Here is an 18,417-nt window from a genome sequence, read left to right on the forward strand (position 1 = left end):
TTCAGATTAAACTTTACGCTTCGGCCATGTTTACCGTCACCTCCACTGTCCCCACAGCTTGATGTCAGGCTCCGAGACAAGACACTATCCCGTGTGAAGGGCGCAATATAAGTACAAGTTGTTGTTGTGATTGTTTGTGGGACACTGATTGCTGTGTTTGCCTACAAAATGCACAGTCACAACACATTACAGTGTTGCTCTCAATGTGAAAATCTCTGTATCGAACGCAAGGATTATTACGGATTATGTTTTTCTAAACTTAATGTGTGGTTGATGTACCTTTTATCACACAGGGTGATTCTGGAGGACCTCTGACGTGCGAGAGAAATGAACGTTACCATGTGTACGGTTTGGTCAGTTGGGGCGATAGCTGTGGATTAAGAAATAAACCCGGAGTTTATGCTCGTGTCCCCGCCTTCCTCTCCTGGATTAACGCACGAATCAATTAAATCCAATTTCTTAAATTATGGGATCTTTCTCAATAACAGGTGGGGAAAAAAGGGCGTCAGATAAAATCTTTGGAAAATCTATTTCTTTTTCAACGAAAGCCCTTTTAAATGTGTTATTGCCAGAGTTTTAATTGCAATGGGATCACTTTCCGTCCTTAAATTTTTTTTGCCATAAAGACATTAATACTGTATCAATTACGACTGGTTATGACTAATTTGGGGACTACTGAGGTGTCATTTGTCTGGTACTTGCTGAGTGTAACTGTTTCTGTCAAGTCTTTGATACAGACTTTGGTATCAAACTTCAAATGGGCTATTCTGTGATCACCAGCTCTGAATATATGGCCTATTTCTCCCCATAGCTTCCTTGATAACACAGAAGTTTTTCATCATGTCTTGGTCAACAATCCCTCAAATAAAAATTGGTCACTCACTGCATGGCTGCCATGTTTTCCTACAAATACAAAGTCACTACACTTCATAGTTAAATCCCGTGAAACCTTTCAGAAGTCTCTATGACATGATAAGGCACTATACCAAGTGCAAGGATTATTATCTCTAATTTTGAGTGCTTTAATTCCACATATCTTGTAAGATCTTCAATATTCGTTCACCTACAAGTACACAGTAGCTGCACTTCACAGGAAAATCATATGAAGAGCTTTGAGACATCCCAGTGATATGGTAAGGTGCTATTGCCAGGATAATTATTTTATCTAAGGATTTAAGATTGTGCAGAATTGTAGAAAAGTTCTAAATTCAGTGTCCGTGTATATGTTTCTTCTGCCTTCAGCCACTACGCCCTGCAACTGTCTCTCTCTCTCTCTCTCTCTCAATCCTTGCCCCTCTTCCCCACCTTCAAATCCCACCTAAAGACCCTCATTTTTGACCGTGTTTATGGTCACCTCCCCCTGGCTCTGTGTCAGACTCCGTCACTGTCAAGCGCTCCAGGATGCTACCCCACGTGTATGCCGCTACAAGTTGTTGTTGTTGATTAAAGAGATGGTTAGAACTCATTTGGATTTAGCTGGACATCTTTTGGAGCATTGTGCTGAACCTCTTTAAGGTCTGAGACGTACTGAGGTTATAAGTCGAGAAGTTTATACATTCATTCCTAGATTTAAGCAAATTGGCTTTACTTGTGTTGTGATTGCAGGATTAAAGGAACATTGACGAGCAGAATATTTTCCTCACTAGAATAGTGGACATTTAGCACAAACCCCAAATCCAAAGTAGTTCATTTTAATCCTTTAAAATGGAATACATGTGATTCCATTGAAAGTAGTTGAATCGTATAACCCATAAAACGATAAAAACATATAGCTTCAGACCTCTGGGTTCAAGTGGGGAGGTGGAGGATCACTTAAAGCCTTCAGGAATATTCACAACAAGGGGCTACATACCTTAATGATACTTTTAAATTTCAGTACTTTTAGGAATTATAGGATCTCGGACTAGAGCAGTGTAAAACGGTAAGGAACCACGAACAGGGACATTCCAGCCTGAAAGCTTTGCACGTCAAGGAATCTTTGTTATCTACTCCGCTCATCCAAGTGCAGGAATTTCCCCATAATAAGTGCACGTAGAAGGATTGGCAGCACATAGTGAATGAAACAAAATAAGCCCTCGATAACAAGTGGAATTGCTAAGGGTAAGTAGCAGTCACCTCTGGTGCAGCACTCAGTGGGTAGATCTGTCTTCCTATTGGATATCTTGGCACTTTCGCCCGCATAATATACAGTCACTGCACTTTACAGTATATTCTGTGAAGCGCTTTGAGACGTCTCGAAGAGGTGATAAGGCGTCATTTCAAATGCAAGGATTATTATTATTATTACTGAGGTTTTGCCAGATAGAATCATAGAACATTACAGCACAGAAGGAGGCCATTTGGCCCATCATACCTGTGCCGGCTCTTTGGAAGAGCTGCCCAATCAGTCCCACTCCCCCCCACCCGCTCTTTCCCCATATCCTTACAAATTTTTCCTCTTCAAGTACCTATCCAATTCCCTTTTGAAGATGACACAAAAGGTGCAAAGCAAATAGTTTTTTTTCTCTCTTAAAGATACAGAAAGAAGGTAGTAATAGTAAACACCCCCCAAAAAATTACCTGCTTTCGTAGTTAAGAGGAAGATTTTAATTTTAAAAACACGAAGAGGTGGCAGAAGCAAAGGCATGACCGATTTTTCACCACAGACAGACGGAAAAGGTTGGAACGAACATCAGTTACTTGTCGCAACCTTGAATGACACTAACTGAATCATTAAATAATATTTCATCCATCCTCAGATTAAACAGGTCGGTATGACTTGTATTACCATCTTTAATATGCAGGATCGATATTAATAGTTGTGCTTTGTCCATGGTGCCATGTTACATGATGTTGATCACAGATAAGCTGTGCACTTGAATCTGAAAGACGGGAATTGCTGTTATCCATGTATTTCCGGATTTAGGTTTGGAAAATAATGTTATCGTACACTGTACCTGCAGGGGAAGGATTCCTACAGAGAACAGAAGGACAAGCAAAGAATGATTGGAGGTGGAGACTGTTCTAGAGAAGGAAGCATAATCAGAGAACATCTCAAGTGGCGGAAAGCCAAGTCAGAGAGGAAGTGTTTGATGAAAAGAAATCTAGCCCATCTGGCCAAGCTTACAATAATAGTACACTGAACATGGTCCCCACACACGCACACACTCACACACACACACACACACAAACAAGCCCTAGCCAATAAAACAGGGTGAATCACAAGTCCTTACTTATCGAGTTTTTAATTATTAATTATGTTTTTTTAAGACAACATTGGTAGAGAGTGCGCAGCTATTAGAGGAGATGTCTTTCCCTGAAGGTTTTGTCACCGAGTTGGTGTGTGTGAATGTTTACACAACAAAGAGTTGGAACATCTCCTAGAGAGACCTATGAGTGAGGACCTTGGATTCACCCTGTATAAGCCTGTGACTGACTTTAACGCCAAAGATTTGCCTGTTGTCTAATGTGATCTGATGTGAACAGATGGGTTTGAAAGTATCTCTACAAAGCACACCAACCTGTCACTTCTCCTTGGACTTGCCTGTTGAAGGTTAGACCTTGTTGACCATCCTTTTCTGGTACTCTGTATGTTTGGATACTCTGACTGCTTCTATCCAAGTGCTCGGGGCAATGGACCCTACCCTGCTTGAAGGTACGATATAAATGTAAGTTGTTGTTGAGTCTCACTTCTCTCTTAGCTACATTGGGAAATTTTTAGGTCTGGTGTTAGCAAAATTACAGGAGCCGCTGGGCTTTGTATCGAAAATGATTCAATCGTTCGGAGCAAGATCACAAGCGAGCAGGAAATGAGAATACCATGGGTCACTCAGCTGATCAGGGCTGCTTCCTCCACAAACCACGTTCTTTTAATTAAGGCAAAAGAGCTGTTAGACAAAAAAGAATTATAATTGTGGACAAAGTACTTGAGGGATTCAGATGCTGTCACAAAAATAGCACATCTCAAATTACTTAGTTATCTCCATCCCACATTCCCTTTGTCTCGCTCCCTCCCTCGCCTCCTTCAAGGCACATCTCAAGACCCTCCTCTTTGACCGTGCCTTCAGCCACCCTTCTACTCTCCCTGATCCCAAACCCCAGCTCAGGTCCTTGACTGTCCAACGCCTGAGGACATGCTCTCGACGTGAAAGGCGCTGTACAAATGTCATTTTGTATTGTATTATCCAAGCCTAAAACTAGAATAGATTTGAACCCTTTCCTATTGAAGGTTGATCACCGTATTTCCATTGCCAAAGGAAAACAACATCTTTAGGACAGGTGAATCTTTGAACGCAGCACCATTGTTTTGCACCAGCAGAATCGTGTGCTGGAGACATGGAATGATTTACAAGATTGGGATACAAGAACAGGGTTGTGTGGGAATCTCCAATGATAAACTATGCAATTTAATTTATTATTTAGGCCGGGGTTAATTTTTTGTTTTACGTTTCAATTTTAATGGCAGAAACACATTGGCAATTTTCAGTTCGAGAAAAAAAAATCGCCTTTAAATTGTAAACTGTGAGTAAAACCTGATTTAAACTCTGTGAAAATACTTTGGAGAAACCTGGTTAACTTTCAGCAGAAGTCTCATCTTATTACTGATTTTCATCATAGGTTTCAGTATTGATTTTTCGTTATCACGTAGCTTTTTTTAAAAAATATTCAATAATATAATATCCAACTGAATACCCAATTCGCCTCCAAAATACACAGTCACCGGACTTTGCAGTAAATCCTGTAAAGTGTTTTGAGCCATCCTATCGATGTGAAAGGCATCATATCAAGTGCGAGGATTATTATGTATTATTAAAAAGTACCCGATAAAATAGTTTTAAAATGTTACCTGATAACTAAAGGTAGCAGAGAAAATGCGTAAATTCTGGTTAAATGGACTTTGATTATCTTATCAAAGTTACATTTGTTGAACAAACTGACGCTGGAATAACAAAGGGGTCAGGTGACTGTTCTCCATCGGTATGGCGTAAGAGTGCAGGACGTCTGTTCATTAAACATTAATCTGGGTTTGAGGTCCAGTTAACAGTTTCCACCTATGGCCCAAACTGGGCCATTCTGACACCGGTAATCGTGCTTGGTTTTTTAACATCAAACTCAGGTACATTAGCTGGTGGCTAACTGACCGGCCTGCTCCTTGTCACCATGGCAAAGGCCATAACTCTGATCCTCATGTGCGTGGCCTTACAAGTGGTTGTTCCTTTAACGGTAAGTAACAGAAATAAATCTGGTTTCCAAAACCTTTCTCACTTGTTTTAACGTGCTTCAGGTAAATGAATGGTACTTTATGCGCGCACAGACTGTACATAGACGAGGCATGATCTTTAGTATACGTGTCCTTTCGGGTGTCATTCGGAGTTTTTATCTAATAGAAGCATATTATCGCAACAGAAGCAAATTTTCAAAAGTGTATTACTTTTTTGGTGGGGGTGGTGGCGGGGGGATTGCATGGGTTTGATTGGTTTCTTTGATTGGTTTGATTCTTTCTTTGCTGAACCTTTGATGGCTTTTTTTTTTGCACAAAAGATAAGCTTCCGCTGATTTCTGCTGAGTTTGTGTAAATCTTGAATGTTCTGATGCTTCTTCTGTTCTGTGTAGGAATCCTATGCATATTGGAATCTCGATGGTAAGTGACTTTGCCTCTTTTTAATAAAAACAAGAAACTTGTTTTCTACTCGTGTGAAAAAGGATTAAGATTTCGAACAAAAGCATAAATAAAATGTAGTTTGCCATAGTTGGTGTGAAATGTACACAGGCTCAGTCAGGTATAACTATAGTTCTGCAGAATATAATGATATAATATCTGCCTATTATACAGCTCTACAACATGCAGGAAAGATTATTGTGGAGCTGAACTTTCCAGACATAACATTTGCATATCATAATGAAAATGATAACAAGGTTCAATTGATTACACTTAGTCAAAGGATTTAATTCCAGCTTATATCTCTAGAACTCTACATATTCAAATTTGCCATTTTAATTATTTCTATTCTAGTCAGAGTCCTTCAGAATGTGCTTTTTGTGACAAAAAGGACGGATTTATTTGCAAAATGAAAAGAATTTGGGGCTTTCGGAAGGGGTGAGGAGTGCAAAGGGAGAATAGTGACAGATAGAGATTGTATCCTCGATAGATGTTAACTTATAGAATCATAGAATATTACAGCACAGAAGGAGGCCATTCGGCCCATCGTGCCTGTGCTGGCTCTTTCTACCCAATTAGTCCCACTCCCCCACTCTTTTCCCGTATCCTTGCAAGTTTTTCCTTTTCAAGTCCCTATCCAATTCCCTTTTGAAAGTTGTTATTGAATCTGTTTCCACCAGCCTTTCAGGCAGAGAGTTCCAGACCGTGAAGACTCTCTGGGTAAAAATAATTCTCCTCATTTCCCCTCTTGCATCAGGGCCATGCAGTTGCAGAGGCTTAGCAAAGGCTTAATAATTTGACTGTTTGGTATACATTTGCCACAGACAGTCTAAGGGTGTAACACGTGCTTTACGTTGACAAATACATTCCTGAAGTATTAAACATGAGTTAACTGAATGTGCTGGAACTGGAACCTCCTCTCTTTGCTACTATCTGTCTCCTGAGTAGATCTTTCCTATCTACTGAACAGACAATGTCCCGCTATGCATTACTTTCCACAACTGATGATTCTTCATGCAACAAGATATTGAGTATCTTTTACGGAGAACATTTCAGCAAGAAAGCAGCCTATTTAACCCGACTAGTCCATGCTGATGTATATACCCCTTACACACTTGCAGAAAGCCCCCCCCCCACCCCCACACACACACACACTTACAGATGCCAAAACATTCAATAGTAGCCCTGGTTCCGATCAGCGACTGGTGGAGAGACTGGGCTGCTCTGTACTCAGTTGCTCTCCCTGGGTCATTCGGGAAATCTCTATTTATTGGGTCATCGGGAGAAGAAGGAATCTTTTGAATGGCTTGTTTCTACAAAGAATTAACTGGCGTTGTTTTGTGCTGAGCTCCATTACGTCTAAAATGACCAAATGGTCTTCTGTTCAGTTTGTACAAACTGTGCGATGGCCTTGACTCGTGGGATGCTCAAGAACATGCATGACAAATATAAAGAGAATGAATAACCCTTTGCTGAACTCTGCTCAAGATCTAGATATTTACGACGAGGTTTATGCTGATGAACATAATGAGGGTGATGATGAAGATGATGAAGACTTGGATCCACCGTGGCTTAACTACGATTACAGTGAAGAAGGTCCCTTGTCTTTTTTCTTTCAATTCTATAACGTATTCTTAATGCAATCTGATCTCACAGATTAATCGGGAAAATAAATTCTTGGATGAGGGGTATTTCATTCCTGCCTTTCCCCACCAACAGGTCAGGCACACTAATGGCTTTGAGAAAAACTACACTTTCTTTGTGTCCTTGATTGGTAATTTTCTAGTTTTATGTTTCTGTTAGTTTATTGACGCATAGAATTTACAGTATAGACCCCGGAACTTTTTTATATTGTTTCTTTTCAGATATTTATCTGATTGCCTTTTAAATATTGTTAACCTCTTAGAATTGAGAGCCACTCACAGCAAGGCATTCCACGTTCCAATAACAGCAACAACAACTTACCTTTACGTCGCACCCTTCACAAGGGATAGCCTCCCAGAGCGCTTAACAGTGGCAAAGTCTGACTCCAAGCCAGGGGGAGAGGGAGGGGTGACCGTAAGCACAGTCGACAAGGAAGCTGAAGGTCTTTCGATGGGATTTGAAGGTGGGGAGGGAGGGGGCGAGGCAGAGGGATTGAGGGAGAGAGTTCCAGAGTTTCGGGGTTGTAGTGGCTGAAGGTACGGCCACCGATGGTAGAACGGAGGGGACGAGGGACAAACAGGAGGCCGGAGCCAACCGAGCGGAGGCAGCGGGTGGTGGAGTGGGGGGTAACCAGATCGGGGAGGGAGGGAGGTACGAGGGCATGAAGCGATTTGAAAACGAGTGAGAGGATCTTGGAATCGAACACCTGTATTGTACATCAGCTGTACATTGTCTGTTTATTAAGGCACGTATCTTACGCACACAGTTAATACTAACACTGAGACATCTTTGTAGATCCGTGCTCACCAAATCCTTGTGAAAATGAGGGTACCTGTAAAGCAACGCTGAAAGGCTTCCAGTGTCATTGCACCCCTCAGTACAAAGGGAAGAAGTGTCAACTAGGTAATGTTTCTTCTCAATATTGTCTTCCTGAAGAGTTTATTTTTACTGGTATATTTTTACTGATGTTATTATTTTGTAAATCTGACCGAGGTGCCACAAAAAAGCTTTAATAATCACTGCTACTTACTTTGATGCAATAAGTGAAACCATCTGTAAAACAAAACCAATTTACATTTACACAGCGCCTTTCATGTGAGGAGGATGTCCCAAAGAGCTTTGCGTAGTTGACTTGCAGCCCAAAACGTTAGGTCTTCAGGTAGGTTTTGAAGGCGGGAAGGGAGGGAGGGAGCAAGGAATGGAGTTCCAGAGAGTGGGGGCAGAATGGCTGAAAGTTCATCCACCAGTGGTGTTGTGGGATGTATTGGGTAGACCACATGAAGCACGCCAGTTTTTACCGAGTGGAAGGAGGCAGTAGGTGGAGTGAGATGAGTAAGGATTTGAAAGTGAGGACAAAGATCTTGCATTCAATCCACTGGGGATAGGGAGCTGAGCGAGAGTAGGAGTGACGTGAGCTCAAGGAACTTGGTGTGGGAGGGAACACAGACTGCAGGAGTCTGGATGATTTGGAGCTTTCATAGCGAGGAGCTGGGCAGTCTGGCAGCTGAACATGACTTTAGCGTCTACTTTTCATTCTAACATTGATGACTAGTCTGTAATCCTTCCTGATCTATTGGCCTGATGGTGGCTTTCCTTTCTTCCATTGGAAGACTAGCTCAAGGTATTCAAACATCCATTTTTTAAAAAAAAATTTTTACACCCAGTCAGGTGTCTGATACACGCGGAAACCCATCACCATTGCTTAAGCGGCTCCAAACCAAGGCTGAGATTTCCATGCATCCACAAGGGAATCCCAGGGATAGATTGTTAGAATGGAATGCGCTCTCTCTCTCTCTCTCTCTCTCTCTCTCTGCCTCTCTGGAGGGACCCATCCTGCTTACCTAATTCTGGAAAGTATTAGGCATAGGTTGGCAAGAGCCAAGGCTTGGGGGGGGGGCCACAGAATGTGTGGTGGGGGGTAACTGCCGGAGTCAAATCAGCTAAAACCGCACAGCTTGCCATTGATATCACTGGCCGGCAAGCTTCCGCGCTGCTTGTCCAGCTTAGACCCATATAGACCTACGCACGTACAGAGCACACACCATATGGAATCTACGTAACACTTCAAACATCTGTGGGCATCTTATTGTTTTTTTTTGCTGTTTATCATAAGCGTTTCATCTTCTCGGCTTCGAAAATCGAACCCTCCCTGTTCACGGGTATCCTTTGCCTGGTAAATGAGCGTCGGCGAACAAAACCTAAATCAACTGTTCCACTTTGTGAAATTTGAGCAAGTCCTATTGTGTTTTTTTCTTGCCCGGCATCTCTGAATGTGACTTTCAGTTTCTTGACGTCCCTTCGTAGTTTTGCAACACAAAGTATACCCATGTGACACAAAAGCAAATTTATGGAGCAATGTTCAAGGTTCTTATATTTGCTTAGTTTTCCCTCCATGACCTCTGGTAAGGTAATCGAGATGCTATCAGCGAAGTCAACTTTGATGTCTGCAGTCCTGTCTCTATTTTGTCAGCGCTAGGATGACAATTGTGCCTCTAAATGTTCCTCTCTCTTTCCTCCCAATGCTAAATGTTATTTGCTTATCCCTCACCATTAGAAATCTCTGTGTTTTAGATCCCGTTGTTTTGCCAAACGCTATCAGGGAGAAATGACAGTTATTTTATGGTTGCATTTCAGAGGGTCCAGAATTTGGCAAATCCTTAAATAAGAGCTTACTTTTAAAGGCAGTTTTCTGTAAACTCTTTTATAAATTACCAAAAAAAAGGCTTCAAAGTTTAAACTGAATTTGCAAAATTCTGGAGGCCCTAAAAGCTGGATTAATCTAGACCCAGGTGACATTTCTTTTAGCTGTATGTTAAAGACTGAAATGTGGTTTGACTCAATTGATAAATGAATCGGTATTACCTTGTTATAACACCGTCAAGATTTCTTGCTCTTATGAAAATAATTCTGACACGTTTCTCTGACGCTCCAATTCTGATTTACGCCCGAACCTGAAAGCAGGTAAACCGGGAACTGGGAACTAATGAAATCCGTTTTAAACCTGTGCTTTATTCTTTGAATGTTCGGTGGTGTTTTCACGCAGTGATAAATCCATGCAAGAGAAACATGTGCCGGAAAGGGGAATGTGTTCTCACTGCATCTCCACCTTTCTACGAGTGCAAATGTGAATACCCTTACAAACCGCCATTTTGCAGAAGAGGTAGGTAAACTGCAAACTTTCGTTTAAAACACAACATAAGTCTATTTATAATCACTTTAATGTGAAAAATGTCAGGGCTGCTAAACACAGTATACAGAATCCCAACTTGTGGTGCCTAGTGACAATATCAGACAGTTGTGTGTCAACCATGCTATAAGCCAACTATAACCACAGATGGATGCCTTCTAAGGTCCAGTCAAGCAAATACAAATTAATACATAATCCTTACTAGACTTGTGTTTCTTTTCTATCAAATCTTAAAATTCGTTTTATGGTACCGATTGAAATGATCCATTTGGACAATATTGATTAATGATAGCTATTATCTTTTCCTGAGTATTTTCTGTGTTTTACTGGATTTGAGAACGTACCAAAAGTGTAAAAGATAAGCCAGACTCAAGCCGGAAGGCAAAAGCAACAAACAGAAATGTGCTTGAGAGATTTTATGGTCGCACAATTTAAATGATATTTCCCAAACCTCTTTTCCCAGCAATTGTCCCATGTTCACGAAATCCTTGTAAAAATGGAGGAACATGCAACCCCGGCAGAGCAAGAAGATCGTTCATGTGCACCTGTCCTCCAGCTTTCACAGGACAATTTTGTGAAGCAGGTAATAATGTTTTCTAGTCTTTGTTTGATGGATTTCCTTATGCTGCCTCCGCTCGACTGGCTCCCTCATGCCCTCCATTCCACCATTGGCAGCCGTGCTTTCAGCCACTACACTCTGAAACTCTGGAGCACTCTTCCTCTATCCTTCCACCTTGCCCTTTCCTTCCTCATCTTCAGGTCGTGCCTGAAGACCTTCCTGTTTGACCGTGCCTGCAGTCACCTCCCCCCTCCCCTGGCTCAGAGTCATGCCCTGCCACTGTCAAACACTCTGGGACTGAGTGAGGGGCACTCTGTAAATGCAAGGTGTTGTTGTGATATAAAAGTAATGAATTTAGTCATTTCCAATTGTATATCAGTATCATAAGGCTTGATAGAGGGCAACCTATCCTCACTGGTTCAGCTGTTAACTGCTAATTTGCAATTTCATTGTACGTCCTTTAGTGGAAAGTTTTTTTCCAATAGTGCGTTAGAGATATTATTCCCATGGTGACGTCAAGATAGAGTAGAGTTCCCAGAGTACAACCTTAAATTCATAACTAGGTTCTTGTGTTGTGGAACATTGAGTGCCGTCTTTATGCGTTGCCTAAGATGAAATGTGATTTAGTGAACCATAAATCATGAGTATAAGTGGGAAGCAAATGGAACTTGAAACTACTTTGAGTTGATGCAAAAGATGAGCGTTAGAGATGTCAAGAATGAAATCCATTTGTGAAAATTTCAATGGTCACAGTACCAATTGTTTTACGCCTCCACCGTGACCTGCTTAATAAAGCCCAGGATGAAATTACAGACAAATAAGTCAATGTCACATAGTGAAACACACATTTAAATAAGTTACTGAAAAGAACCTCAGAAGATATGCTATTGAAAAGAGCATGTCTGGTCCAACGGTTCACTCAATGAATCAGCTTGTTTAGATCCAGACAATGAGGTGCATCTAATCTCAGCAGATACTTTGAACGAGATGTTAAAGATGGACATTAAAGATCGCAGGGCAACAGCTTGCATTTATGCCGTGTGCCTCAATCAAGGTAGTAGCCTAGAGCGGTTATTTGGGAAGAGAAGGGAGTTTCTCTCTGTGTGCTGATCAACCAGTCCCCTGACAAAATTGATCATTCCCTGCATGACCGTTTGCTACACAATATTATCGTGGGCACATTGGCTGTTTCGTCCGCCTATAAAATACACAGTTGCTACACTTTACAGTAAAATCGTGTGAAGTGTTTCGAGACGTTTCGATGATGGGATGAGGTGTCATAGCAAGTGCAAAGATTATCCGAATCAAAATCCCGCAATTAGCTTTACAGGATGATCATTTGCCCTGGACAGAACAACGAAATAGCGATGTCGCTAATCCTGCCTGAAAGTAACACAGGATTTAATTTTCTGCAGAATCCAATGACTGTTATCACGAAATTGGTGAAAGCTACAGAGGCAATGTTAGTATAACTGATGACGGGGAAAAGTGCTTGTATTGGAGTTCCCATCGCCTTCTGAAAAAAAACATCAATATATTTGGAGATCATGCTGAGGAGAATGGCCTTGCTAACCACAGGTTTTGCAGGTAAAATAGATTAGGATTAGGGTTAGGATTAACTTAATTAGGATTAAATAGCATTAACTATTAAAGACACAATTAAAGTAATCCTAATCCTTACATGTGATATAACGCCTTTCATGCCAGGAGGATGTTTCGAAGCACTTCACAGATTTTACTGTAATTCTGTATTTGTGGTCGAACGCAGTAATCTTCAAATGTAAGTGAAGGAGACATGGGAGATAAATGGCACCAAAAAAATGAAAGTAACGATGTCCATGTTAAAATAAAATAACAATCCTCGCATTTGTTACGGTGTCTTTCAAGTCAGACGGATGTCTGAAAGCATAAGAGCATTAGAAACTGCTGGGCGAAAGAAAACCAAGGTCCATCCAGTTCACCTTCCATCAGCCTAGCAGACGCACTCACATGTCGTGTCCCAAACTATTTATTGTATCCTGAGATATTAATTCCAAACAGAAATCTAATTTGTTCATGAAAGAATCCTGAGGAGCCAGTTTCCTGCATTTACTGCTCGCTCACTGAAATAGTGTTTCCGCAGGTTTGCTTCATAGGCTTTGCTGTAAAGTGTGTATTGTGTAGATGTGGGAGCCCGGAAACAACCACGAAGTAAGGTGAACATTTTGGGGTGATGTGAAACATTGGCTTTACATGTTAATTGTACCTTTGACCAGGAACCCAGATGATGATGAGAAACCTTGGTGCTTTTATGAGGGTACAAATGGAAAACTGAAATGGGATTTTTGTGCAGTCTATTCATGCGACAGAGGTATATCTTTGGCTATTGTGAATGGTTGACTCCTGGGGCTAACACCCAGTATTGCTAAACAGATTTGATGTAATAATTATTACATATGGTATGAAGCATTGCAGTTTCCACCCACTGTTGTGTTAAGGTCTATGCAGTCAGTGGAGGTAGCCGCCAAGTAACAACATTTAACTTGTGTTTCATTGTCTTTCTCCCTCCCCTCCCTTCCTCCCCCGACCCCCACAACATAACCCATTGACAAAGATACAGTGGAATCTATCTGTCTTGGTGCTGTCCGCTACGGAACGAGTTCAAATAGGAAATTGAAAATTGATGTGTTAATTATCACTGGGCACATTGTTGATAAAAGTGGTCAGCAAAGTGAGTCAGTTACAAGACACTTTAGACTGTCTAAGACCCTGACCTCCTCTCCCCCCCCTCCCACATCCTTCATATCTTCATCATAATAGTTGAGCACAAAATTCCGCCATAGCTAATATTATTGCACTGGTGGCCAGCAGTGGAGTGTTGGTTAGCAGACATGCAATGGCTGAAAGTGAAGTGACCATTATGGGTCAGCTTTGCAAGTAATATTGTCCTTCGTATTTGGTGTTAAATACTATAGTGCAATCGTACAGTGTAATAGTGCTTTAGTTTATAGAAGTAAACGTGTTTGAAATGATCGCAACTCTCTTCGCTAATATTTTGCACTTCACGTAGAAACCACAACACTGCCTCAAACTACATCATTGCCTACTGTCACACCATTCCTACTTCCTCGGACTTTTGATACCTGTGGACAGCCATTTTTCAAGAATTCTTTACAACGGATCTATGGTGGGCAGAAGACAACTCTCTCCAGACACCCTTGGCAGGCATCTGTGCAACTGAAATTCGCCATTGGTATAAAGGACCCGGGACATATTTGTGGAGGAACATTGATCAGACCTTGTTGGGTTCTTACTGCAGCCCACTGCTTTGAGATAAGGTACATGCTTAGAAGCAAACATGATCTAGAGTAGATCCATTATTAGCTTGCAGCTTCTAGCAAGGTGAGGCAATATCCTCCTTGGGTGGAAGGTAAAAGAGGTCTCCTTGGGCCTGATATAGCTCCAAGTTGAAGTGCTGGGCAATGGAATATCAGAATTGATACAACTCTCGATGGCAGTCTCAGTCATCCAAATCCAGAGTACTCCAAGGCACCAGACAGCTTGGCTCATTGACAGGGATTGAAGGGGCAGACCAGACATTAAGAGCAGGGATTCTTCTCACTCAGCAGCTGATAACCCTGCAAATCAAAGCTCTAATGGGCAGGATAGTATTAATTGGATGAGCAATGGGAAACTTGCCAGGCAATATTCACAATGATAAACTGTTTGGTTTTAGCTGCTTAAATTCCAGTGACACTCCAACACACACATTACTCTTTTTCTGAGCCAAATATTGTCAAATGTAACTCAAAGGATTGCAACTTTCATGGAAATTGTCACTCATATACCAGGTAGTCCTTGCTACCTGAAATTGGCCTTGAAACTAACATCAAATTTACAAGTGACTTTAGCTGAGTAGATCTTTGCTGGTGATTAGAGCCTGATGCTCTATAATAAGATAAAGTCATGACATGGATATATTTCAAGGCATTCTAAGAAGATGTGTTTATTTTTTACCCAATGATATTTAGCTTACAACCTAAGCATTATCAAGTGTTCCTTGGAAAAAATAAGATACGACAAAAAGAAATAAATCAGCAGAGGTTTGATGTCGAGCAAATCATTGTGCACGATGACTATGAAGACACGGACGATGCTTTGTACAATGATATAGGTAAGCAGGATGCTTTCTGGGTCCAGTGGATTGCTCTTCAGAGATGAACTGAAGCAAAACTAGAAATATTTTTGGGGTGATTGGTAGAACATTTCTTAGAAAAAAAATCTTAATTTCCTCTCTTTCTCGAAAACAATGTCCCCTTCCTTATTCACATGCCACACTTCCAACCTAAAGAGAAGCAAACACCTCCATATATCTAGATACAATGAATTACCAATGTGCATGAGGCTACGCTAGCTGTGGGTGAGCTGCTTTGCGTCTCCTCCCATCCTCCCCTCCGCCATCCACCATCTGATAGCATCAAAGTATTTGCTGAACTCTCAATACGAAATGGCCTGTGTAGCTCAGTTAGTCAGTTGAGTGTGGAACAAATTTGAGGTTCGTGCATGTTAGTTTACAAATGCCATTTTTTCCTACTTGGACATTCTTATATAATATAATAATAATAATCCTTGCATTTCCAAAGCGCTTCACGGAATGTACTGTAACGTGAATTGACTGTATATTTTGTGGGCGAAACACGGCAGCCAATTGTGCAAAGCAGCGTCCACAAACAATCATGGATTGAGTGACCAAATTATTGCTTTTTGTTTTGGAAGGGTTTATTACTCCCGGAAAGGAATCCACCAATCGACTAACAATCGGGTTCCTACTTACTGCTAGTTAAACAGAGGCGTGTGGAGTAAGGAAACGTGTCTAAGGTTTTGCCTTAGGCAAGTTTATGTGAAGGGCATTGCATAAATGCAAGTTGTTGCTGTTGTGCTTGCATTGAAATGCTCACAAAATTCACCCACAAAATACGCACAGGAACATCGCTTTACAGTATATCACGTGAAGCATTGTGAGATGTCTTAACAACATGATAAGGTGATATATCAAAGGCAAGGATTATTATTTTTATAATTATAAATGCTATGGTGGGATACTGCTGCCAGACTATTAAAAATCTGTATTATTTTCATGCCCCTAGATACTTAGAATACATTAGAATATACAGCACAGAAACAGGCCATTCAGCCCAACTGGTCTATGCCGGTGTTTATGCTCCACATGAGCCTCTTCCTGCCCTTCCTCAACTAAGCCTTCAAGGAGAACCTTCTTTTCCTTTCTCCTCATGTACCTCTCCAGCTTCCCCTTAAATACATCTACGCTATTTGCCTCCACAACTCCTCATGGGAGCATGTTCCACATTCCCACTACTCTCTGTGTGAAGATATTTCTTCTAACTTCTCTATTTGATTTATTGGTGACTATTTTATATTGATGGCCCCTGGTTTTGGTCTCCCTCACAAGTGGAACCATCTTCCCAATGTCGACCCTATCCAAACCTTTCATCATTTTGAAGCCCTCTATCAGGTCACCCCTCACCCTCCTCTTATACACTTTGAAGATACCATATTGTAATGGCTTTCATATTGGTCCTGAAAACGTGTCGACTTGGTTAAAAATAATAATAAATCTTACAATTACATTCAAATGTAGCACATTTCACATTAGGATGATATCTCAAAGCACTTCACAGCATCTACTGTAAAGTGTAATGACTGTGAATTTTGTAGACGAAACTTGGCAACCAATTGGTGTCCTACAAACATCTATGATATGAATGACCAATTTTATTGGGGGGGGGGGGAGGGAAGGGAAATGTTGGCCAAGACATAGCAATGTATGTTTAACTTTAACATTTGTGTTTCAGCTTTGATGAAATTGAAATCTGTTAGCGGTTATTGTGCCAACGAAACCAAGTATGTCAAAACAGCTTGCTTACCAGATGGTGACACTGACCTGCCACTCAACTCCGAATGCTACATTTCAGGGTGGGGTACCACAGAATTTGGTTAGTACCTCTTAAGCCGTGATTCAAGTTACCAGGTCCTCGTTAATAACGTCTAATAATAATCTTTGCATTTGATATGGCGCCTTATCACATCTTCGAGACGTCTCAAAGCGCTTCACAGAGTATACTGTAAAGTGAATTAATTAACTGTGTATTTATGTGGGCGAAACCGGGCAGCCAATTGAGCACAGCAGCGTCCCACACAAACAGTCGTGGTTTGAGGGACCACATTATTATTATTATTATTATTAATTCATTTATTTATTTTGAAGGGACTTTAACCCCAGGAAAAGTGATCCACCAATTGACTAACAATCGGGTTCCCATTTACTGCTAGGTAAACAGAGGCATGTGGAGTAAGGAAACTTGCCCACCCTTTCACCCTGTCTTGCCCGGGAATCGAACCTCGCGATGCGAATGCTCTAACCACTAAGCTCCAAGACTCCACAGCAAACTTGATGTTTGTTCATGCAACCGTTTTCTTTTTCTAGGAACTTATTCCAAACACTTATTGTTTGCATCTGTAAAGCTGATCTCACAAAGATCCTGCAACAAGCGTGTATCTTACAATCAGATCCTAGATCGGGGCATGCTTTGTGCAGGGAATTTAGAAGAGGGCGGAGTGGACTCCTGTCAGGTTTGTCCCAGCTATAATACTCTATTTCATTTTATTGTCGTAATGGTTTGTCAGTGTTATAAATAGTGTAGCCGAGCACTCAAGCAAGTTAGAGCATAAGAATTTGCTCGTTGAAAGAAGACCAAAGTCTATCCAGTTTGCCTTCCCCCATCCTGGCAGTCGCCCCAAACTAAATATTATATCCCAAGGTATTATTTCCACACAGAAATCTATCTCATTTCTTCTCGAAAGAAGCAACACTTCCTGCTTCCGCCGTCACCCGAGGGAGTCTGTTCCATACATTTACGACTCACTCCCTGAAATAGCATCCCTGCAGATTTTTGTTTCTACTGTTTCTACAGTACAAGATAAAACCGCTAACAACGTTGGAAGAGTGAACTTCCGAAAGGGAAGTTTTTGTACAGTTTGTTCCTGGACGCTTTGATGCAGATTTTATTTCATGACCTAAAAAGAGGTCTTGCTTTCTGGTTCATTGATATGAAAACAAAATGTCTGCTCCGCCAAGCTCAGTCTTGAACCTTTGACTTTCAGGGTGATTCTGGGGGCCCACTGACCTGCCTGAAGGATGGACGTCACCAAATCTACGGGATTGTCAGCTGGGGTGATAGCTGCGGACTGAGACAGAAACCCGGTGTTTACGTGCGGGTCACCACCTACCTTAACTGGATTCTGAAACAGATTGATTAGGGGGCCCACATTTTCAACACTTGCCTTTAACTCAATGAGTTTTACTTTTAAATAAATTGTGACTTTACAAAA

General features: G+C 41.3%; 1 protein-coding gene across 1 annotated transcript in view; it reads left to right on the forward strand.

Annotated features, from left to right (window-relative positions):
• The window catches only part of LOC103186581, a 31,125-nt gene extending 12,708 nt beyond the window's left edge, over positions 1-18,417 (forward strand). The window contains exons 13-26 of the mRNA XM_042336862.1: positions 294-446; positions 5,116-5,202; positions 5,593-5,620; positions 7,127-7,234; positions 8,078-8,185; positions 10,326-10,442; positions 10,933-11,052; positions 12,444-12,615; positions 13,284-13,378; positions 14,078-14,345; positions 15,039-15,181; positions 16,881-17,021; positions 17,513-17,658; positions 18,190-18,417. Of these exons, the coding sequence (XP_042192796.1) occupies positions 294-446; positions 5,116-5,202; positions 5,593-5,620; positions 7,127-7,234; positions 8,078-8,185; positions 10,326-10,442; positions 10,933-11,052; positions 12,444-12,615; positions 13,284-13,378; positions 14,078-14,345; positions 15,039-15,181; positions 16,881-17,021; positions 17,513-17,658; positions 18,190-18,345 (1,842 nt within the window). The 3' untranslated portion in view covers positions 18,346-18,417. The remainder of the gene's footprint in view (positions 1-293; positions 447-5,115; positions 5,203-5,592; positions 5,621-7,126; positions 7,235-8,077; positions 8,186-10,325; positions 10,443-10,932; positions 11,053-12,443; positions 12,616-13,283; positions 13,379-14,077; positions 14,346-15,038; positions 15,182-16,880; positions 17,022-17,512; positions 17,659-18,189) is intronic.

This window comes from Callorhinchus milii, unplaced genomic scaffold (assembly GCF_018977255.1).
Source record: "Callorhinchus milii isolate IMCB2004 unplaced genomic scaffold, IMCB_Cmil_1.0 Scaffold7, whole genome shotgun sequence".
Lineage (NCBI taxonomy): Eukaryota > Metazoa > Chordata > Chondrichthyes > Chimaeriformes > Callorhinchidae > Callorhinchus > Callorhinchus milii.